At 33.5% G+C, this 24,756-nt stretch overlaps 3 protein-coding genes across 6 annotated transcripts; all 3 read right to left on the bottom strand.

Annotated features, from left to right (window-relative positions):
- Positions 1–712: 712 nt before the first annotated feature.
- On the bottom strand, positions 713–6,097 carry LOC137814511 (cactus-binding carboxy-terminal, cactin). The gene is made up of 13 exons (XM_068617291.2): positions 5,626–6,097; positions 5,454–5,545; positions 5,217–5,316; positions 4,216–4,287; positions 3,703–3,765; positions 3,478–3,618; positions 3,262–3,357; positions 2,726–3,010; positions 2,491–2,638; positions 2,236–2,381; positions 1,980–2,156; positions 1,281–1,547; positions 713–1,200 (listed from the first exon to the last, which is right to left on the bottom strand). Exons 1-13 carry the CDS (start codon positions 5,842–5,844, stop codon positions 1,081–1,083), a joined length of 1,926 nt encoding a protein of 641 aa, XP_068473392.1. The 5' UTR covers positions 5,845–6,097; the 3' UTR covers positions 713–1,080.
- A 3,039-nt stretch (positions 6,098–9,136) lies between these two features.
- On the bottom strand, positions 9,137–14,625 carry LOC137814509 (polyadenylate-binding protein 7). The gene is made up of 10 exons (XM_068617288.2): positions 14,211–14,625; positions 13,871–13,989; positions 13,568–13,761; positions 13,196–13,455; positions 12,985–13,091; positions 12,711–12,900; positions 10,593–10,885; positions 10,253–10,405; positions 9,789–9,974; positions 9,137–9,699 (listed from the first exon to the last, which is right to left on the bottom strand). The coding sequence occupies exons 1-10, from the start codon at positions 14,404–14,406 to the stop codon at positions 9,502–9,504; spliced, it is 1,896 nt and encodes a 631-aa protein (XP_068473389.2). The 5' UTR covers positions 14,407–14,625; the 3' UTR covers positions 9,137–9,501.
- Positions 14,626–16,356: 1,731 nt separating this feature from the next.
- Positions 16,357–22,671, bottom strand: LOC137814510 (aspartic proteinase 36). Of its 4 annotated transcripts, none has more exons than XR_016523043.1 (10): positions 22,273–22,662; positions 21,891–22,020; positions 21,536–21,786; positions 20,993–21,220; positions 19,400–19,562; positions 17,913–17,986; positions 17,743–17,834; positions 17,583–17,646; positions 17,060–17,131; positions 16,357–16,982 (listed from the first exon to the last, which is right to left on the bottom strand). XR_016523043.1 is itself a non-coding variant. In XM_068617290.2 (10 exons), exons 1-10 carry the CDS (start codon positions 22,512–22,514, stop codon positions 16,807–16,809), a joined length of 1,497 nt encoding a protein of 498 aa, XP_068473391.1. In that variant the 5' UTR covers positions 22,515–22,671; the 3' UTR covers positions 16,357–16,806. The 4 variants fall into 4 exon arrangements, 2 of the variants coding, with proteins under 2 accessions (XP_068473391.1, XP_068473390.1); XR_016523042.1 differs by having other exon boundaries at positions 22,267–22,660; XM_068617290.2 differs by having other exon boundaries at positions 17,743–17,839; positions 22,273–22,671.
- Between the last annotated feature and the right edge of the window lie 2,085 nt (positions 22,672–24,756).

Here is a 24,756-nt window from a genome sequence, read left to right as displayed (position 1 = left end):
CATCAAAAAACATACACGACTGTGAAGATGTACGCCCATTATTTTGTTAAATACATCAATTGGATGTGAAAAATCAATACGTCTGAGAAGTTGAATATCAAATAACACTACTCACCAATAACAATAGAAACTCAAAATTGTGAATCCATTTGATCACGTAGAACAACAATAACCAGTGAGCGTGAGATTCGCCTTCAACGTTCCTTGGAAAGTGGAATTTGACTTAAATCAAACACAACTATTTAATGGGTTAACCTAAATTCTTATTTCTTAAAGTTTTACCAGTTCAACATGCTCTCATTTAATGGATCCCTACTGTAAAGTTTTTAATGCAAAATCAGCAATCATATGAACTGAGAATCTGTGCATCTTCTAAAGCAAGGAGCATATTGGATAAAACACAAGGATTATAATGAGAATTAAATTGTTATAACTGATCATATGTCTGCTACCACAACTTCTTTCACCTTCAAGGTAAGGAAAGTCAAGGGCTTTGTGGGTTAAGGGATCTCGATATGCCCCTTTAGACAAGAGTCAGTAGGCCTAGAAGGCTCCTATGCCAAAAGAAAATGTTCTACATGACTAAAGTCAAGGCGTACAATAATCAACTTTTTCTACAGAAACAGTTGGACAATGTAATATTCTCCAATGTATAGGAAAACCTAGTTAAATCAGACAGGAATCAACGAGTTAATAGAGTGTGCACCAAAAATAAGAAAAGACATGTAATTAGTGTCTCCCCCGTTTGGATAGACCCTTGGTCTCGATTTAGTTATGCAATGGAGTACTATACTCAATCCATTAAAAATATAATCACTAGATGAATAGAGTATAACTATTTCCTTAAATCAAGTCTAAAATACCATGACAAGATTTGGATCAAACTTTAACCGGTGCGGGTATCATTCTAATAGTAGTACCTTAGAATTTCTTCTTGGTCTCAATCTCAGCTGTAAATGTCTGGCCATTTATATCTAGTGCCAGCACCATGGCACAAAATTTACTATTAAAATGGCAGCAGCCACTATGCCTTTCTAGTAGGGAAAACTTACATAAAGTGAACCATTGCCTTGTGCGAAATTATCTGCGGTAGCGGTGGCGCTTGAAATTAAAGTATACATGCAGAATTCCACGTTCAAATGTGCACTTAAAACCTTTCTTATGAGAATATTCCCATTCTTTGTTTACGATGCGGAAAGCCTGTGATGAAAAACACAATGAAATAAGTAAATTGATTAAAAATCAAATATCCTTCATAACACAAAGGATAATAGACTTACAATGTCTTCGTATGGTGGCCCAGCATGGAATCTTATAATGCAAGTCTCCCCATTGCTGCCATCCTTCTCAATGGTGTAGGTTGGGGCTTTTGTCTTGTCTACAAGATCAGGATAGAAAATATTAAATTTGTATCCTTGCACAATCTTTGGAGGTGGGTTGTCATGATCATAGTGAGTCTGATTATATTTGTTCCACTCGTATCCAGTGTGAACACGGTTGAAATACTTCGGCTTCCTAGGCCTGTATTTGTCATGCCACCAATAAACCTGCTCCAACATTTATCAGACCGTCAGGAAATTTAAAATACCCGGAGAAAAAAATAACAAGTTTTCTATTTCCCATTAAATACGAAACTCTACCAGGGGGAGTGTATTAAGTACATGATAATACAATCTTTAGGTGGTGTTTCACCTAACTGTTCCTAGCTTTTCTTCTAATAAAAATTATAGAAATTAGGGAAAATATATTAGGAGAAAAGCTCTAAAGAAAATTAAGGAACTTGTTTTTTAGAGAAAAAGGACGAACATAGCTTTTAAAATAAAAACTAACTGATGTATCCTTTAAAAGTGAGCTGAAGAATGTTGTATCCCTATCCAATAACTACATATTTTTCTATCGATAAAAAATACAGAGAATCCTAGCAAAGGAGCAAGATAATGTCATGTGACACTCCACAATATAAGACCAAGACACTATACCTGGGAATCCAGGTTCACTTCAGCACCAGATCCAAACACAGCATCTCCATCTTCCATATCCCCCATAGCTTTTAAAGCCTTCATTTCAAAATTATCTTCAGAAGGAGCTGGCTTTGATGCCATTGCTTCCTGAACTCGTCTTTGCTGCTCTTCTAAGACAGCCTTACGATTCCGCTCCTACAAATGTACAGACAAGGTCAAGTTATAAAATATCTAAATTAGGTATAAGATCAACATTTATTGTTAGAAATATTACCAGCATGGCTCTATCCTCTTCAGGGTCAATAGCCTCCTCACTTTCATCACCATGCAACAGTTGTGGCGAAAATGATCCAGCCTCATCTTCAGCTTCTTGCTCCTCTCTAATGAACTCTGGTGAAAATGATTCATCTGGAGATCGGACTAGCAAGTAAAAGAAACAATAAATTTCAGTATGAAAATTGAGATGATTGGAGCCAAAAAAAATCGTTTCATGTACAACTAAATGTCCTTAACAACAAAAAGTTTTTACCTTTAATATCATCATCCTCTGTATCTTCCTCCTCCTCCTCCGGTATCATAGCATTAGCATCCTCCAATTTATCTTCATCCTCCAATGGTCTCTCTAGAGTTTGCAAATGCTTACGTAGCAATTTAGCATGAATTTCCTTTAAACAAGCCTGTATTTGGAGCAATTTAATAATAGTTGAACAAACCATTGCCTAAAGCCATGTAAAAGAATTGGAAATTAATGCAACTTAGAATACCTTGGCTTTATAAATATGGAGATGTTTTAAAATGGCTTCCCAGTACTCAACCACCTTTGCTGTGCCAGAACGCATTTCTGATTCAATGTGAACCTGTAAAGCCTCCAATTCTGCATGTGTCTTCCCCAGCAAAAGCCTCTTCACATCCGGCTCAACACTGGAATGCAATCCCCTTTCTTCTGCAAGCAGATCAGAAGGAGGTTCTTCTCCACGCACCCTAGCTCGATCAAGCGCATCCTTTTTTCGCACTTCAGCTAGCTCCCAATCACACACCAGAAGGAGTGCCTACATGAAGATGATATTAAACAATCAGCTTTCAACTTTAAACAAGATACCAACCATAATAGTCATACAAGTTACTAAGGCAGGAAAAGGTCATGAAAGTCAACTAGTTCATCTGGGTCCCAAAGCACCTCAAATTTCGTTTAAATATTCCTCAATTTGGTGTTGCCATAATATGATAAGGCAGAACACATAAATTAAGTAGCCTGTGCAGAACTATAATGCAAAAATAAACAATGGAAACAGGGTGATACCTCCCAATATTCTACATGAGTTGGTGTTGCCCTGTCAAGGTCCAGATGCATTTTGATGTCATCACGTAGCTCAGTCATTTCATTTACAGTCAAACCCTGCTCCAAATATCAAATCATTATGTAACTTGTCCAATAATATCTGGATATCCTTAGTCATACTATATAACATTAGAACAGTGACGAGAAATAAAATGAAAAGAAAAACACTAAATTAACCTTGAAGACCATATATGGTTCATTTATTTCTATATCCAAATCATCAGATCCGTTCAGATGCTTGGTTAGAACATCAATTGGTCTGGCACGCCCTTCACGCAATCTAATTTCTGACCTAACTTTGCTTTGATCAAAATGGAACTGCAGATTAAATTGTCTTAAGTCATTAAACAAACAATATTATATAAAATAACATCAAATGAAAAGAAACTAAAGACACAGTACCTCTTCTTCTTTCTTTTCCCAGTCCTGAAACTCAGCTCGAGCACGTTCTCTAGCTAAGAGTGCCTGGGAAAAGAATGTGTTAAATCACAATAATATAACATAGTTTATACACCATCAACAGCCTACAATAAATCAAGCCTAGGCTTGACTCAAATATCTCTATATTTCAGCCAAAGTGAAAAGCCACACAGCCTTGTGTTGTGCCCCACCCCCAAGAACAAATAAAGAAACAATGAAAATACAAAAGCAGTATTTCATATTAGAATATGACCATAGAAAAATACAGTGGCATGATATAAATAGAAACTGTTGAAATTCAAGGAAATAGATGGAAAGGAGACAATATAAATGAGTTGAGATACCAAAGGCTGATCGAATACTCTTGAATATAATTTTATGTTAATGAAAAGTATAAAATGAAGTACCATAGAACTAGTACAAGCCCAAAACTAATAATAGTTTAACACTACACAATAACTACCGACTAATAACAAATTATGAGAAAGGACATACCATTTCTTCCTCATGTCGTGCTTTCTCAAGTGCCCTTTCCTCTCTTCTCTTTTTCACTTTTTCAATTTCTGCCTGCAATATTGTTATTGTATGAAGTGAGGAAGTTAGCAGTTAAGGCCATCAATGAAACCAACAAATTTGGGAAAGCAAGGAACAATGACGCATGATACCATGTAAAGAAAGGAAATGAAATGAATTCTTCCTTCTATTACAATTGGATGAAAATAATCACAGATATATACAGGAGAGAATATCTATAACTATGCTACTATGTTCCTATAATTCTACAACACAATCCTTATAAATCAGCTAATCTAATATGAACAATTATAATATTTTATTCCAAGAATCTTGAGATATAATTGATTTCCTAATAGTGGTGCTACGTGTTATTCTAAGAAACCCCTTGAATAGATACATTGGGCTCTTTTGGGGAACTAGTTTTGGGATTTCAAATTCCAAAAATGACATCTATAGCTGTAGTGGCAGTGAAATAATAAAGAAGGCTTAGATTTTGAAGGTGATGATTGATGATCCTCTCTAGGAAACTTGTATTTGACTTTTGTTGTTGGTATTTACTTATATATTTTAATAACCCTATGAGTTTTTATTGTTAATTATGAATTATTAATGTCATTAATATTAGTAATTTTATCATTTGTTTAGGCGAGCGTTGGTATCTCTACCTGAGATTTAAAGAAGAGGCAGACTCCAAAAACCTTGATATTGCACCCAAATCCCGGTCATACATAGACCATTTCAGAAACCATACTTCAACATAACTAAGCAAACCAGATTCACATTCGTCCCCAATGAAGTAACTAAATTGATGGGAAAATTGTGTTATAGGTCCCTTTAACTGTCGGTAAAGTACAAAAATATGTGTAATGGCGAAAATCTATCGATTATGAAGTATACATGAACTATAACCAATCTTAACGTGAAATTGAGGACCTAAACCATATTTTACCCAAATAAAATTCATGGATAAAAGTGCATACCATCCTTTCTATCTGTCTCTTTTTCTCGGCCTTAACTGAAAACGTATCAATAGACACACCTTGAGAAACATCGCGTTCAATCTTCTTGCGCCAAACAAACCTACAAATAACATTTGTGTAGGTTTACAATCTATAAGAGCGACCACAACTTATCTCAAGATTTATGTATTGTGACCTAGAATAAGTTTAATTTAACCACGAGATACGAAAACCAACGACAAATAAGCAGCAACTTACTTCTCATTGAGATTGGAGTCACCGAATGGATTCGAATCGTTGGAATAGCCCGATACCGTACTGGTTTTCAACTTTTTCGCGACTTTCATAGCCTGAAACAATGGAAAATCATTCAATATGCGAATTCTAACGGTGAAGAGACAAGATATGCATAGAAAAACTGGATGAAGACCTTTGTTTGGGCCTTTTTGGCCATGTACTGCGCGATTTCCTCTTCTGTGATGTTCCTCGAGGACTTCTTCTTCCTCCTATCGCCGTCGGAGTCACGCCGCGTCCGGTGGCTACCGCTACGGTGGCGTCGGTCCGAGTCGGATTCGGACTCGGACGGAGATTCGGATTCGGACTCATCCGATCTTCTTCGTCTTCGGTCTCTTCCGCTATTCCTCCCCATTATCTAAAGAAAATAAGATACTCGCATTGCTCTTCAAATTATTATGGATGTATAATATATCAATATTCAATTCTACTGCTACCCTAACACATCCACTCTAAAATGGTTAGTCTCGTAGATGTCAAACTCGCGAGTCAAAGAGTTGACTCGTCCGAATTCAAGTTTCTACCTACTCTTACCGAGTTAACTCGGTAGTAAATTCCGTTGAGTGAATTCGCTCAAACTGACGACTTTGGGTTTCCGTAGTAATAATAATAAAACTAAATGTAGATTTCGCTAGTTTATCTAAACAAAGGAAATTTTTTTTAAATGTTTTTCTGGTATACATTTTTACTTTTTCATTTTATTCTTATAATAATATTTTATTTTATATTTTTAAAAATATATAATAAGATTTTTTTTGTCATTTATTGTTATCTTAAACATTCATGTCATCTCACTCTTTTGGTATTTATTTTTACTTTTATGATTAAAAAAAGTATCTTCCTTAATAACTTCTCACTTCTCTTCCTATCCAGAAAATTATCTTTCTTACTAACTTCATACTAGGGATGGCAATGCAGAACGTGTCATGCAGACCAGCTCGCACTCCACTATCAAAAAGTGTGGAGCGGACTCACTAATCTAGTCTGTTGACCCGTTTTTGCTCACCTTGCATAACCCGCAGCATGTGTGGGTTAACAGTGGGACGCGGCGGGTTGGCCCACTAGCCCGCATAAATAAAAAAATAATATTTTTTTTGTAAAAAAAAAATTATACTCCATTCACTTATTATTGTAGTGTGAACTTTATTTTATTTTATTTTTTAGAAAAATGAATTTAATGTACTAAAAAAATGAATGTTTTATTTTAATCATCTAAAGGAGTTAGCATTAAGAGTGAGAATGAATTTAGTTTTAAGTAAAATCTTATATTTAAAATCTGTTAATAAAGAAATAATATAAAGAAAAGATTTTAATAGGATAGTTAAAAAAATTATTCATCTTCATTTAGAAGCAAAATTTTGGTAAGATATTCTTATACATTTACATACATATATAGGAAAAAATAAATGCAAAACAAAACTTTAATTGTTTTTAATCAAGCCTTCTAACAACCTTCGTACTTGAATTTATATTTTTATCTTAATTAAATGAATTAAAACATGGATAAAATTTAAATTTTTCAATAGTAGAAATAAGTTTTTTTATAATTAACGAAATTTTAATCTTTAAAAAAAAATTCTTATTAGAACTGGCTCGCGGATTACCTCTTATGCGGGACGGGCTAGTGAAATGAGTCATACTCCTTGTGCAAGACAGACAAACCCAACCTGCATTTTGCGAGCCTATACGGACGGGTTAGCCCGTATTGTCACCCATACTTCACACTTCCCTTTATCAACAACTTCATACTTCCCTCTCTATCAAAAAATGTTTCTCTTATCCTTATTTTTTTTTCTATTTTTTATAAGACACTACATCTATAAACTTAACCATGTTTTTTTTTGCATTTTAAATTTGCAATGATTTAAAAAGGAATTTAAACTTATTTACATGTTTTTTTTTTGTTTTGTTCTCATACTTCTTGGATGTAAAGGTGTAAAAGTTATTAATCAAGAAATTAAAGAAAATATAGAGGAGAAAATACAAAGAGAAAAATAAAAACAAGAATATTTTATGAAATAGTTATTTAAATTTTAATATAAAACATAATTATATATAAATATAAAAATAAAAAATCCGGATACTTAGTTAATAATTAATGTAATAATAGTTTTAGACTTTTAGTCTACAATTTTAATAATTTAAAATACATTTTTTATTATTTTTAAATTTTACATATACATATGTCAGCATATATATAATTATGAATATCAGGATATATATTAATAAATTTCTCTTTATATTATCATTTTATGTTTAAAAATATTTATTCTGAAACTATAAATTTTTTGTTATTTTGTAGATTTAGTAATGTGTTTACTTCTATCTTTCTTTAAGAATATAAAGATCTAGCTATAGTATTTATTGTCATAGACACTTGACAAAAGTTTATGTAAAGTCTTATAATGAAAATCTAATCACAAACCAATCAATGTTTTATCAAACTCAAGATTTAGTAATGAATATTGTAATAAAATACTCAAATTTCTTTCATTTAAACCAAGACATCAAAAGTTTTGTAAATCCTCATAGTAAATTTACTCATTCTTTATCACTCTTGAATCACAATCACTTACTACTAATACAATAAAATTAGTCTAAATACCAAATTGCATTCTATTATACTCTCGGTTACATGTTAAAACCTTTTACATCCCACACCACAACCAACCAATTAACCACCTCTTGTCCGATGTTGGTATTGGGAGTCCCTCCTTATTTTAATGGGGACCATGATTAATGAATCTTGATAACTGATCCATTGGATATATTTAATGATGGTCATTCCAAAAGTCTTTGAATTATAACTCTTTCTTAAAAATATGATGAACATTAATTATCTATTATCTCTTGATGAAGAAGCCTTCCTCTCATTCTCTATATAAAGAAAACTTGTGAAGAAAATAAAGGCAAGCAAGTAAGAAGAGCAATATAAAAAGTAAAAGAGAGAGTTGATATCCATCATAGTGTGAGATTAGAAATCCTAGTAAAAGATTAGAAAGACGTCGTATTCAATCCTAATTGAGTGTTATCCTTATCGAGTAAGAGAAATATTATAATCCTACTTTCGAGACATTTTCTAGACTAGATCTCGTGGATTTTTACTTCTCTTTCCCACATTAAAAAATTTCGGTGTCATTTTCTAATTTGCTCTATTTTTTATTATTTGTTTAGCTTCTACAAATGTCCATTTTGTATCTACACCAAAAATAGAGAATTAATTCTGATTTTCCCAACAATTGGTCACGCACAAAAAGTCATTACCTATTAACTTTGGTCACGCACAAAAAATCATTACCTATTAACTTATATATAGAAAATGAGAAGAGAAAGAGGTGATTGGTTTAGGACTCGTTACACATTATGCAGATGGAGATAAAAACACTCCCACAACTTAAGATATTAATATAGGTGATGAGAAATTTTAGATCGACTCCCTAAACAAACTTCAGGAATTGAGTAGATCATGGTCTGTTTCTAATTATTACAAGAGAAATTATTATCTATATATATGACTTCAGCAGACACTGGGGTAATATTTGTTTGATATATTGAAGTTTACGATCCAGAAGAAAGTTCTAATCCACACACTGGGGTAAGTGGTAGAGTGCAAGGGTACAAAGATTTGAAGGCCAAATAATCAAAACTACAAAGGTAAATTAATGTTTTTGCATATTATAGTTGATTAAAAATTGGTTACATGTGAGGAATATACCCTACGTGTGTATTTAAATAGCATATGAATAGGAAACGAAAAATATTAACCAAGATTCCATCGAAGTTAATCCCTGTAATCAAAACCAAAAACAAATTTGTCCATGATTCTAATCGTCACTACCAAATCTTGTCAAACCTAGGGCCGGAAGACGAAAAGTTCTTTTTCTTAGGAAATATACTGTAGAAGAAACACTCTAAGGCAATCATTGATGTCAAAGTTCATGTCTCAAATTTCTGAGTTCTTGGAGGCCCTTCGTGATCTATATGCTCAAACTAAAATATCAGGTTAAATTCTTCAGTTCACTGCAACTTCAGCTGAAAGGTAATTTGAATGAAGTACGTCCTGGCCAGAAACTTTGGTCTCAGAATTCTTAAGCACTTGCACAGCTTCTTCCACCTTTGCAGAAAGAGACTCCGGCGATTCCAGGAGATCCAACAATTCTCCATTGTCCATCTCCAAAAGCATCCCTGTTATTTTTGCCGCTAGGCTAGGCTGCTCAAGATATCACAGTAAACACACTAAGAATTTAAAAACTTAACCTTGAACAACAAAAAGCAAAAGAGAATAGTAGATTGTTATACCTTTAGTTTCTGAACAAGCATATAAAGATGCTCTCCCAATATCTCTTTTTGCTGCTCGGGAGCAGCACCAGCAAGCAAGCTATGCAGCATTTCTGGCCCCTGGCACCCTCTACCAGAATTTGAACCAGATCCTTTTTCCATGTCACGCTTGCGTCCACTGGATATGTACTTAGGCTGTCCAGTTCTCTTCAAAACATAGAAACTTCAGAAATAACAACTTTCAACACATGTAAAGAAAGGGATTGGCTTGTATTTTGAAATAAAATCCAACTATTCTTAATTGTTTTATATTGAGAACTAAACAGAAAACAATATTTCACTGGTCCTGATTTCAAGTTCAGTTTCTAAAAACAAGTGGCTCTAGCACCACTGTATATGTTTTGAGTATACTCACTGAAATGACATTTATTACAGCAAAGCAAACAGAAAAGGGAGCTCAAAACAAACAAAAAGAAAAGGAAAACCTGATGAAAACTTGACTCTCTTGGAGAGATCATGGACTGAGAAGTCTGCTGGGCTTGTTGCAAATAAGTACCAGAGTTAGTATTACCCAGTGATGCTGAATGCCCATTCAACCTGCCCCTGTTTTGCCTATTCTGCCTATTATTGTTAGAAACCTGTGAAAGAAATACATATATATTCGACTCATTACAGCTTTCACTGAAACAGGACTAATTTTCCAAGTAAAACAAATGTGGCAATATAGTTCCTTCATGCCAAAAGATCTTGATCCAGTCTATAAATCATGAAAAAGTGTATTAATTACAAGCATTTTTTGGGTTCCAAAACAAAGATTTTACTCACTGCGGGAACAGATGACTGTTGAAATGATCTAGCAGGGGATGCAAAGCCATTAGGTCCCCATCCCGGCCTCAATGCAAGAGGTTGATACATCAGCCCAGGTCGAGGAGGCACATGTGAAATAACACCAGTAGCTGGATAATAATAAGGAGGATATCCACCAGTGATAATGGTAGTCGAAGGTCCGGCCAGTCCTGCTGCTATTTGCTGTGTGTATTGATGCTGCAATTGTGCTTTCCTATCCTCTTTCCGCTGAGCAAGGGCAACATACAGTGGTTTACCATGAAACATGAATCCTGTGGCACATAACATCAACTTATAATTAAGGCATTGCAGACAAATAGTGTTACATGTGGGCATGGTCGTGGAATCTCGATTGGAATCGTTAATCCTTTTACATTAATTAAGAACAGTATATTATGAATAATAAATATACATGAAAATTAAGAGACATGAGAAAAATTATTAAAAATATTATATGCAAAAATGAAGTATTTAACCCATAAGAACAAGACATGATAAAATGTAATTGCTATTTCCTATTTTTAAATTTACATTCTAATCTTATATTTTTATTAATCATATTTCAAATCAATCTCAATTAGTTCATCCTTTTCTTTGAATATGATATTCTCTTATATATCATCCTCCTCTTCTTGTTCAAACATTTCTTCAATTTCATTCTCAATGGTTGAACTAGAGTTTTTCTTAGTAGATAAAATAATCAGAATCCTTAAACAATAATTATCTTTTATATAAAATAAAAAATATAATAATCATATACTAATTCAAACAAACAATTGAATATTTTTCTAAACAAAGAAAATAAGAAGAATATTTAAACTACCAATTATTTTGTATAGGAAAATAAAAAAATAATAGTCATATACTAATTCAAATAATAATTAATTTTTCTAAGAAATAAAAAAAATCCCAAAATATTAGAACAATAATACATTGATTTAAATAGTAAATGATTTTAAGAAAATAAAAAAGATCTGCATGGCATTGTAAAATATTACAATAATCTATTCTATAATATTAAAGCAAAGAAAGAATCACCATCACTCCCTCTCACCTCTCACCCCTTCTCCGCCTCTCTCACTGTGCCTAACGATTCTTCTCCGCGTCTGTGCCTCTCACTTCTTCGTCGGCGTGCCTTCTTCACACAGTAGCAGCACAATAACCTTCTCTTTTCGGCCTTTCTTCTTTTCATCCTTTTTTTGCCCTTCTCAATATATAGGCATCAGTAGTCATCCCAATAGAAGAGGCATTTCACGCGTGACTCCGCGTCTACTTAACACAATCTTAGATATCATGAATAGTAATGAGCGGCAGGTGCTGAATCGCGAATCATGCGATTCAGTTCCGATTCAAGCTATAAAACGATTCATTCTTCATCCTTCTATATATACCGCGGAGGAAGGTTTTCAAATCAAATCGTGATTCGAATAGTACAATTCTAATCATCGAAGAGGAAGATTTTCAAATCAAATGGTGATTCGAATAGTACAATTCTAACTACATTGAATGTGGGTTTATTTTGACAAACTTATAAAAAAATTTAGGAAAAAGTCATAAGAAAAAAATGAAATAAGTTTCTCTATTAAAATTAACTTATATATAAGTTATTTGTAGTTTTCTCATATTTTAATTTAGAGAGAAACTCATTATGTTTTTTCTTATTTTTTTCTTTTAGAACTGCATACAGAAAAGTTTGTTCAATCATACATGCAATGCATTTACATAAAATTTTCACTAAAATAACATGTAAAGAGGCAGAAAGGCAAACTTTTAGATCACAAAATGAGTTCCAAACCAATATCAAATAGCGATTGATGACAAAATATATTTTCAGATTTAAGGGTATCCTTTATTTGTGTTGACAAGTAGGATTGGTTGTCACAAAGACAAGCCTGGAAAGGGCTTCTCTAAAACGAGCTTGCATAAGAAAATGCATAACTAATAGGGTATTTTCATCCCTTAAATTTTTGTAGGTTAGATCACTGTATATTTTAACTTAATCCCAATGAATAAAAAGATATATCACATATGACGGGCTACAATATTTATCTAAACACTGGAACAGACCCAATCTTATCATCGACTTAACTTGCTTACCATGAAAAGTGTTCACAGCTTTATTGGCCTCCTCAGGAGTGGAGAAGCAGACAAAGCCAAATCCTTTACTTATCCCTTTCTCATCTTGCATAACTTTTGCAGAAGTTATAGTGCCACATGCACTAAAATGATCGCTTAGTTCTTCGTCACTTACATTGTCATCAATGTTTTTCACATAAACGTTTGATCCCTGAAGTTAAATGATGTGATGAGACTCTTAGACAACTAAAACATAAATGACAAGTTAAGTATGTGAGAATGGCATAGAAATCACCTTGTATTTCAATATTTGTTCCTTCCGTTTCTCCTCAAATTGGTGGTGCAAGATCTGCACGCGCTCAGCTTTCTTTTGCGCTCTGGCTACATACAGAATCTTAGAACCTGTTTATGAAAAATCGAAACTACTTAAAGTACAGAATTATAAATCAAGAAATTCCAACATTACCCTGCAGAAAACCTATGCAGTAAAAGAGTGCATGAACTACCTAATTGTGATCCATTCGTTTCTTCCATTGCCTTTTTAGCATCATCTGGGTTATCATAGTTCACAAAGCCAAAACCCTTGGTCATCCCATAGTGGTCCTTTGCAATAGCCAAGCTAACAATTTTCCCAAAAGAGGAAAACTTCTCCTTCAGTTTTGCTTCTGTAATATCCAAGTCCAAATTCTTCACGTACAAGTTTGTATATCTAGCATCCGCGCCAGGCAAAATGCGATCACTTTTTTTTACAAACTTCCCAACATATCTGGCCAAGCGTCATAACCAGGTTATAATTAATAACAGAAAATAATAGACGTGCAGAAATTGAATGCAAATTACAGACATTAACTGATTATACAATGCAGAATTTCACATACAACTGTTTATCACCAACAGTAGAGCCATTCAGCTTCTCTATAGCAACATGTGAAGATTCCTCCGATTCAAATTGAACAAACCCGTATCCTTTGCTCTTTCCATCGTCAGACGTGACAACTTTGCTAGACAAAATATTCCCGTATTTCTTGAATATATCTTGCAGTCCAGCATTATCTATCGATTCAGGAATGTACTGCCAACACCCAAGAAACTCTCAGTGAGAATCCCTTCAGAAACAACCAAGAACCAAACAATGTCTTAACTATTTCAATCTTCAAACGAAAGCTCTGTCTACCAGATACCTTGACAAACAAGTTCCCAATAGTGCTCTTCCTCGCATCAGGATCGCGACGCGACCACATCACCCTCATCATTTTTCCATTCAGCAACGTATGATTCTTAGTCTCGATTGCAAGAATCGCTATAGCAAACATCATTTCATTAACACGATAAACATACTAAGAGATCTCGATCAACAGACCTCCGTCGCTCTCTTTCATTCAAGCAACGTGTTTATATATAACATAATTAAGAAAAAATAATTAATCCAGAAACAAACGAAGATCAAGGTTTCATGAAAATAAAACGGAGCACAATTGCGTAAAACCTAAAGGCAGAAAGGTGAATGGAGGCGAAACGCACCGTCCTGATGAGAAACAAAGTTGACGTAGCCATAACAGAGGGATTTGCCGGTGGAGGAGTCTTTGCAGACGCGAACGGAGGTGAGGCTCTTGAACTCGGAGAATGCGTCGACGAGGTGAATGTCGGAAACGTCGGGATGGAGGTCACCGACGTAGAGCGACGCCGGAGAGGCGGCAACCGACGGAGGAACCGCCATGGATGAATCTGATGAGCGAAGGAGTAAGGAAGGGAAGAGAAGGCGCAACCGCTGAAGTTTGTTATCGCGTTCTCTGGAACGGAACAAAGAAACGTTGGTGGTGATGTGAGTGAGAGAAGAAGGAAGAGGGAAAGTGTGTGATACGATTTGATATTGGCGATGGACAGAGAGAGAGAGAGAGAGAGAGAGGTTGGGGTGTGTGTGAGTGAGTGAGTGTAGGAGGATTCCGCATGCATGGCCGTTGGATACTATAAACCATCCTCTCCAGCCCCACGCGCCTTGCCCAAGTGTCACCCACACTCCTCTTCACTTTGCAATTTTTCGTCCTTTATTATTTAGGGAAATTCGCACCTCATCAACAAATCGTCAATGCCACCATTACACCAAGAACACAGATATTATCACTTTGGATAAGTTTGTCTCTGTTATCTCCTACCACTTCTATTTACTGCAAACTTTGCATAATTTTATTGTTTGTAGAAAATGAGGGTGCTGGGCGAAATGTTACCTCTGCTATTTATCTGTTTCTATTATTTAATTAATGTGTTTAATAGTATGGTCTAGTAGAAGAATAAAAAAGATGACATAATGGTGTGCATTTAAAGAAGTGTAGTTGTTAATATTCATAGTAGTGGATATGTAATTATGAGTGTGTTATAGTTTAGAAATGGGGTAATATTTTGATTTTAGGTTAATGTTAGAATGCGATGGGAAAGAAACTTGGTGGAATTGTCTTAGAAGAGAGAGGATGGCGCGTGGTAGAAGAAAAGGGAAAGAAAGGGCAAGGAAGAATGTGGAATGAGCGTGAGGAATGAGAAGAGAGGACTGTTTCAAACATGCACCAAAAGGAAACGCTTCCGTATAATTTTCATATGGTAATGATACGTTATACAATAACATATAACTTTTACATGTTTTTTTATTAAATAACATTATAATTCTTAATATTATTTTTTAATATTTTTTATATTATTTAAATTTAAATTTATTTTTTATTATATATATTTATTTTTAAATCTGTTACATCAAGAAGAATTGTATATAGTTATCAAAGTATATTTTTCTTTCCATATAATTACACACTTACACGCACCTTGTAGCTTCTGTTTTAGTCCTTCTGTAGTCTCTTTTCATTATCCACTAATATAAAAAAAAAAGAAACTGACTCAAATCGAATGACATGTTTTAAAACAACTCCTATATATAAATAATGGATATCGAAATAATATATCTTTTAGTACATATATTTACAGAAAATATAAATATTAAACTTAAAAGGATAATATTTTAATATATAATTATTGTAAATATGATGATAAATTTTCAGTTTATTTAAATTATCATACTCTCATTCTTGGTAAAATATTAAACATAAGACCATGTGTTTTTAGGTATTCTCTTGAGCGACATAAAGTTTTAGTTCTCCATTGTTTTCTCTCAATCTCTCTCTAGAGTACCGATAAATAAATTATTATAGACACGTTATATCTCTATTTCTCTCAAAATATAGAACATAATTTAATGTTTATTAAAGTTTTCTTCTCTGTGTAATTACTCCTTTATTTTTTGACAGCAAGGTTGGAGAAAATCTCTGTTTAAATTAATCTGACTTGGCAAAAAGATAAGGAAAATCTAACCATTAAGTTATTTTCACTAATGGTATAATTCAATTTTTAAATTCGTGTGATCACACACACACACACATATATATATATATATATATATATATATATATATATATATATTTGTATGTATATATATATATATATTTGTATGTATAAATCAATTGTTTTGTTCTCTACAATCCGTAGATAAATACTAAAACTACTAACTTCCTTTTAGATATGAACCAAAACATAAAAATTATGTAGATAAGTAAAAAAACAATATATTTAGTAGCATGAATGAAAAGCAAAAATATAATTAAGAAATCTCCATAAGCAACTCTGATTTAGGAATAGAATAACTAACATAACCAACTACCTTTTCAAAAATATATTGTTCGTCTTTCTTTACATTGGTTTGACAATTTTGTTGCTGAACAGTGCACACATCCATCCATTGGTGACAATATGAACACAATTCCAAGAATATGAAATTCCCATATCCTTTGCTGAAAATCACAAGTAAACTGTTTTATGTAGTAAGAGTAGTTTATAAATAGTACAATTTCCATCTACTCCAGAGATAAACTAATATACAAACATGCCTTTTCCCAACAAGAGAGACCCTTTGTAATGAGATCCTCATTTTCAGCATGCTAAGGATACCAACAAAATTAAATACGCCGCAGAAAACAGCAACCACCTCCCGTTTCAACCCAAGGTATGCTGATAATAAATAAAACATCAGCCAACCCATGTAAGCTTCAAAGAATGATCTTTGAGTCGTGGTAGCGGTTTACAAAAATGGGAACTCCATGAAAACTATGTGCACAAGGAAAGCAGCAATGCCTGCTGCTAGCAACTTGGAGAAAGTGCCTATGTGGGAGCAGCCCTCACTGATGTGTCCTGAATTGTTTATGTATGCATCCTTGCTCTTGCTCGTAGCCATAGAGACGTTTACAGCCAATGAGCCTGACCACCAACTCAAGATTATGACAAAGTAAAAATACCATACATGCAGAAAGATTCAGTTACTTTGGTGAACTTACAGTCATAATTCGCCCATCCAATTCGTTGATTAGCTAAGTCATATACAAATATCTTATCTTTTAGGACAAGATCTGCAAAAGAAGCAAAAAAAAAAACTTGGTTGATCCACTTGCTGACCAAGTAATTTAATGCATAATTGACACAAAATAAATATGAAATTGAAAAATTAAGTCTTCGATAAAAAAATTAATTAGAACATGACATCACAGAATCTAACCATTTTTATCATATTTTTAAATCCCATTTGAATGTTTACTGAAAATAAACCGCTAAGGTTCTTTGTGACACACCTTACCATGTGTTTTCAGTTTTGCTAATCTCATATTCAGCCTATCAAAACGAATTCTCGAAGAAATAACTGCGTAATAGTATTTACTACCATCGAAGACAAGACATTATCAATTAAGATTTTCTATGCTACTTACTAAAGAGCCCATTTCATAATCAATTTTGAAAAAGTTAGTTTTTCTTCAAACTCCATGCAGATTTTACTCTATTTAAATAATTTTCCCAGCTTCTAACCTCCTAAAATTGTGAATCCCTGCTCCCCTTTTTGGAAGCCAATGCACCACATTGCAGCAGCATCCTGTGAAATCAAGGTAGCGTACATCAGACTACTTCTCCTACTTGGGCAAGATAGAAGAGGCAATAACGTGACCAAACTAAAAATAGATATACTTACAAGGAAACCATAATGCATGAGGTAATGTTCTGGATCTAAAACCATAGATGCCCCACCCATGAAGTTTAAACTGACTTGAGGAAATATATCACCTACACTGAATAAGCATAAATTCAAATGAGATCCTCAAACTGTAATAGGACAAAAAAAATTATGAAAATTGAAATAACCTGTTTGATACCAGATAACACTGGTTTCCTTTTGAAATAATGGGTTTGGAGAACTGTGACACAGCAGCAGTTATCTACACATTCGTTTAGATATTCAACATCAGTACATGATATACAATTTCTTAAATTTTGATAAATATGCTCAAGAATTTGTTTGCCTCTTTCAATACTTTGGGGCAAAAAATTGTCATTTTTCAGCGTCCAATGCATATTGAAACATCTCCAAATAGGAGGGCATTACCATTTACAGATCATCTTCTATCTGATAAAACAACTACCGTAACAGTAGTCTTTTCATTTAATAATATGCGCATGTAAACATGGAATCAAGGGTGTAATCGCTTGGACTTCTTAGGTGGATACTAGATTTTGTTAACAAAAACCACTAGACAAAAACTATAATACAGAAGCCATAATTAATAAAAATATCAGGCAAGTTTTAAAGTTTGAGAAAATACATTTTGGAAGCCAAACAACTCTTGCTATGAAAGCCAACGGTTGTAGTCAAAGTCAATAGTCAACTTTGTCAAAGCCAATAATCTACTATCAACGAAAAAGTCACCGCTCAACAAATGACACGGAAATCATAAGTGAGGCGGCAACCAATAAATGACATGGACATCATATAAGTCCGTTGGCTGTATGCTGATGTGGATAGTTAACATATGATGCTGATAGGCATCAGCTAATGTGGACTTGCCAGCTACATACGGCAGTAAAAAATGACATGACTGTGAATGACACAAGGCAACTGTGTGGATAAGGTTCATAAGCTAGGCTAGTAGGGCATAGTAAGACAAAGTGTTGTGTTTGGGTCTTAGTAGGTAATAAGGTAATAAAACTACATAATCCAATCTGCATAGACAATTTGTTTAGCAAACATTTCTGAGAATCAAATTCCATAACAAAGTTCACTTTACGAACACTCATGACTCAACCTCTCTTCCTACAACAGCATAACGTTATAAGCCTCTTTATAACTCCATCATAGGGTCTACACTAATATATGGTAGTAACAAAATTTGAAAAGTTTCCTATGAAATTACCATCTTCATACTCAATCTATTAATTTAGTTTGAGGGAAAAGTAGCAGCAACTCCCCTGCTTTCGCAAAAAAGACCGGGTCTTGCAGATGTTAAAATATCTCTGGTATTCTGAAGTTGGCAATTGGTCAATGTGATTTTTTTCCAAAGAGATTAAGGAAACAGTTTAAGGGGCATGTAAATAGCCTCTTAAAACCATCCTTGGAGATTGATCATTCAATTAATTACGGACCTATTGAAAACGGAGGAAAACCTCAAATGAACAGCCTAATCTTCTGGTTTAGATAAAAAGATCTTCCTGTTACATTACCATTTGTTATATTAGGGTGGCGGGCCATGTCAAATTTTATGTACTCAGATCAGAAGTACATTTGGAGAATAAAACCACAGAAATTGGCCACAACAGACTTTAGTGCCACAAATTTCAAGTAAAAGTAAACTCACAGCATCGACAAAAGGATTGTATGCTTCTTGAACAAGGTATGCCAATGTTGTTCCAGTGTCAACTATAGTTCCTCGATTATTAGTTGTTGCAAATACACCTGAATCAATTGGGAGAAGTTGTCCATTCACAGCAATACTCTGAAGATTTAAGTTGTAATGAGGCCTGAAATTTCACCAAAGAATTAACCAAATAAAAAGTGAGACATAGAAGACAGCAATATACTGATATATATATAGAACTTTTTTTGGTCCATGGACAAGATCCACCACACAGAATCCCAAATCTAACAACCAAAAACTAATTTGTGTTCGTGGTACATAGCTTCTGCAGGCCAAGCATTATTTCAACGTTGTGGGAACTGATCTTGAGATTATCACATCTACCCCATGCCCCAGGGCACCCCTTAGAACACTAGAGGTCAGTCCGGTGATCCCAGGATAGAACTGCTGCTAATTTGTCAACTGAATAAGTAATATTCGTTATTATGTTCAATTCAAAAACTTCTTTTCATTAAATTAACAGAGTTTGTTGTGTACTATCATTTATAGTCGTTTTTTATACAAATTTTGCTGAATAAATAGTTCATAATGCAAGGTTTCAAATCCCCAGAAATTGAAAAGAGGTTTACCACTTCCAGGTTTAGTCATGCTCAATTAACAAGAAACATAACTGTGCGCTTCATGAAAATAAACTGTCTTGGTAAGGAGAGGGCTGATTCACAACAACATCACATTGAGAAACCACAAAAGTTTTCTCCTTCTCCACTAAAGGCATGAATATGAACATACAAACTAAACCCATTGCCTTTATAACTAAAATACTAGCCAAAATCAACATATTTGGCAAAGCAATGAACAAGAAGAAAATTACCCTTCAGAAAATTGCAAGCGAGGATAAAAGATGACAATTTTATGAGCAGTCCTCACAGATTGACAAATTGCAACAACAACAAAAATCAGTACAAACAACCGGCTAATATTTTTAAGATGTCAACTAGCGCCGCTGATTTCATGTTTTATTTTAAACAACTTGTAATGTAACTAGCAAATTGTTATGTTAAATTCAAGAATGATTATCTCATAGTTGTCTACCATTAAGGGTGTGTTTGGATACCAGTTGGGAGGCCCAAACCAACTTTCATCTTCCATAGAATGTTGTGTCAACAAATTTTGCACTTTTTTTTCACCTCTAGATAGAAACAAAAACAAAATTCAGCTCACACTCCGGCTGAACTAAAAGGTAGTGCGTGTTTACATTTTCTTTAGAAAATTAAGTTGAGTTGAACTCAGTTGGAGTTGATACAAAAGCAAATCATTATAGTTTTAAGTCAACTAGAATTTAAGATGAACTTTATTTCTGACTGGATCTAAGAGAATGTCAAACTTGTAGACATAGTTTAGTTGAGTTCAACTCAACTCAACTTCCTAACTAGCATCCAGACACACACTAATTAATCTTTAACAATAATACAAATACCTAGTTTCATAATTTTCTTGGAAATGAATAGATCCTTTAGTTTAGTATTGAGGAAAAATATGCCCATCAACAGAGTAAAGTAAACTTGGAAAAAGAATGCAGAAGAGAGAATATACTGTGATGGGACAAGTGGGCTATAAACAATACTTGGCTCCAAAATTTCCCCGAGAACTAGCAAACCTCCTCCATTGTCTGCTCCTTTTAGGCAATGAGAGAACACTTTGGGTGTCACACCCTGTGATGACAATTGTGATATAACAGATAGAGCACCAGGGCCAAACCCAAAAATTCCATCAACTGCTTTGTCTGTTTTGGTCAAATCCCCAGACTGGTAGGTGCTACACCTGTTTCCAAACAATAATCCCAATAGGTTCATTTAACTCAATATCCATCTTATACAAACAAGGAGTAAGTGTGCAAACTATCACAGCAAAAAGAGGAGGTAAAATAGCGAGCAACCTCTAAATAAACAGCCCATATTGTGTTAGTGTTACCCTGATCCACAGAATTATATTGTTACAATGTTTGCTACTAAGCTCAGAACATAATCTTCACACACAAAAACTACGCTCCTTTGACACCCTATTATCCAGCTCTGATCCTTATACGTCCCCAAACTCACACATGACATGACTATCCACAGAATTATAAGGACTCACCCAAAAACGATGGTAGATGAAGAGTTAGAAACCAATTCCTGTCCCAGGACTGTGTCAAAATACATCGTATCAGAAACATAATAACCAGTTGTCCCACTTCCATCCCCATACTGAAAAGTGTAGCTGCAATGATTAGCCTGAGAAGAGCATTCACTTGTCGCAGTTTGAACAGCATAAGAACATATTGGATCAGCGCAGGAAATAAACGCAGCAGTGGATGAGCTGGCCGTGTCAAAGAAATCCAGCACAATCTGTAGAGTGCATACAAAAACACCAACAAGAGGATCAAATCATTACACTATCATTCACAAAGTAAATGTTAAATTAAATGACAACAGGAGCATCGAATTCGCACCCCTAGCCCACTAGATTGCGGGCAATTACTGCAAGTCATGCAATTCAGCCACAATACGTCACTTCCAGTATCAATCTGAACGTAAAACTCTTTCGCAGGAGATCCCAACTTCACTTTCGTGAAATACAGCCTGAAAAAGGAAACCAAGATTAACCCCATGGTTCAAGAGTACGTGCTATATGCTACTTCTAACTTCTTAGCCGTTAATATTATTATCATAATATAATACAATAATCTCAAATAAATATTCTGGCTATTCCTCTTTCTTTCTTCTTCTTGCAAATACGGCAAACAGAAAATGCGTAACGAAAATGGAATATTAAGAATAAGAAGAAATACACGAGGAAATTTGAAACTAAGCGAAAAAAAGATTTACCCGTACCCAACGAAGTAAGGATCGGAGGTTCCTTGGACGGCGAAGTTGACAACGCCACCAAAGCCACCTTGCAAGATTCGACCGTGGCGTTCTCTGTCGCGAGCTCTCAGCACCTCTAACTCCACTCGTTGGTTCAGAGGAATGGCCCGTTCCAGATGAAGAAATGTCCCCGTCAAACCGCCGTGCACCATCGTCGCCGCCAACACGACGGTAGCTAACGCGAGCGACAGGGAAACACAGCCCCGCATTTTGGTCTGCCTTCTTCTTCTTCTTCTTCTTCAATCGCGACCACGACGACTCACTTGGTGCATTGAGTCTTCTACACTGAGAAACAATAGAGAGAGAGAAAGTAAGAGACCGGGTCTCTTTTCTCTTACTTGTTAAGCCTTAACTCAAATATTACATGATAAGAGTATAAATTAAAGAAAATTAAAGGAACATTTTTATTATTTTTTTTAATATTATTTTCTAAGGCATATATAATATGTAGCACTAACACAAAAACTGATATAAAAATATTTAAAATCTCGTAGATATGAATATATTATATAACTATTAATTATATAAATTGACAATAAAAATTATAAATATATTTTAGATTATCAAAAAATTTATTTATATAATAATAATTTATATAATAAAATTTAAATTTTTAAAATTTAATATATATATTTTTAAATTGTATTAAAATCGTATTATAATTATTATAAATTTAATAAATATTTCTTGAATTAGAGACTTTAAAATACGTATTTTACATGTGTCATACTACATCATTATTCGATGCAACACGTTTAAAATGAGTGTAAGAACTTCATAAAACTACTTCCCATTCCTTAAAAATCTAATCTTTAAAATAAACATCTACTTGAATGTGATTTTTTTGTTGTTATGGTTGCACACATTTTGATGTGAGAGAGTGAAAAGTAATGTTTGTTTGAGTTAAAGATTTTGTGTGTGATGAAATTTGAAGGGGGACAGAACCCAAGAAAGGATATCCGTTGTAATGCACTGTCAAGGCAGGACTGTGCTACTGCCACCACTGCCTCCTGCTGCGTGCAGACCTGAACTATCTCGTCTTTTCCTATTTTTTTTTTTCTTTTTTCCCTTATTTATTAATTTACTTGTTACTCATATCATTCAAATTTCTGTCTAACCAAATTCACAAAATAGATTCATCGGATAAGAATTCTTCTTATGTAACTGTAAAAGATGTAATAAAATTGTTTTTCACAGCATCTTCAAACTATAAACAAGAGATTATGATATGAGTTATATTATTTCGTTATTCTCTTAATGCATAACCAATGATACAAATTGTAATCAATCAAAAAAAGTCAAGTATGAATTATGTTTATTACTTTCTTAGAAGTATTTATTTTATTTGTAATTATTTTATTTCTTAAAAAAATTACTTTGTTCTAAATTTTGTAAATGTTTCATCAATATTTTTTATTATGAAAAAATTAATTGATTGTCGAAGAATTTTGTCTCATTACTTATTATATGTAAGTTATATTAAGTTTCTTACATTTTTTCTTATAAAAAACAGAGTTTTAAACTTATATATTATTAAAAATACCACAAAATCTTAGTAGAAGAACCATGTTTTTCTTACCACTTTAAATATTGTAAGCTCGTATATGTACAATACATTATTAGAGTATGTGTCTTTTTTTATTGTACTCCATGTATGTCTAATATCACTTTTACCTTATAGTTGCAATTAGATAGCATATTATTCTAACGCATTTGTTTGGATAATTCCAATAATTTTGAGAGATTATTTTAAATTAAATAATTTCAAAGTTGTTAATAATATTGAAAATTTAGAACATCATTATATAATGCGATTTAAATTAAACGTTAAATAATCATACACATGTATTTTTTGAAAATGTTTTTATAATTTTTAAAGCAAAAATTCAACATTTCAAAAATTTAAACCGTGATTCAAAACAACTTGACTATAAAACATGATCGCACTTCGTCTGTAAGATAATAGTTCTATAAAAGCAACAAAGTATGTAAGATACAAAATCTCTATCTAACATATGATACAACATTATGTAGTTTTTTCTCAAAGTCTTATAAGGTGCACATAAGAATATATGTAACAAATACTAAACATCAGACAATACACATATATTAAATGAACCTCATACTTAAAATGAATATTTATATGTTTACTCTTATTTGTAGTGAATGTCCATTCAAAAAGATCTATTTAAAATCATAAATCAAAGATAACTCAAGACACAAGCTAAAGTTTTTTAATTCATCAATTTTATGACAAAAAGAGTTTTTTAAACTCCGACTCATATACCTGTCATGTACGAAATGTACCCTAGTCATGAATTTGTGCGGAAGGTATATGCTAGAAGCATTTAAAATTATAAGAATGTTATAGTACCTATAGTTTTAAAAAAATTAAAATATTTATTCCTAGTGACAAAAATCATTTAGTCTTACACAATTCAAAAGATTTAG

Source organism: Phaseolus vulgaris, chromosome 1, assembly GCF_051622355.1.
Source record: "Phaseolus vulgaris cultivar YP4 chromosome 1, ASM5162235v1, whole genome shotgun sequence".
Lineage (NCBI taxonomy): Eukaryota > Viridiplantae > Streptophyta > Magnoliopsida > Fabales > Fabaceae > Phaseolus > Phaseolus vulgaris.
The sequence above is the reverse complement of the archived record's forward strand: the minus strand, read 5'-3'. Positions and strand labels throughout refer to the sequence as shown.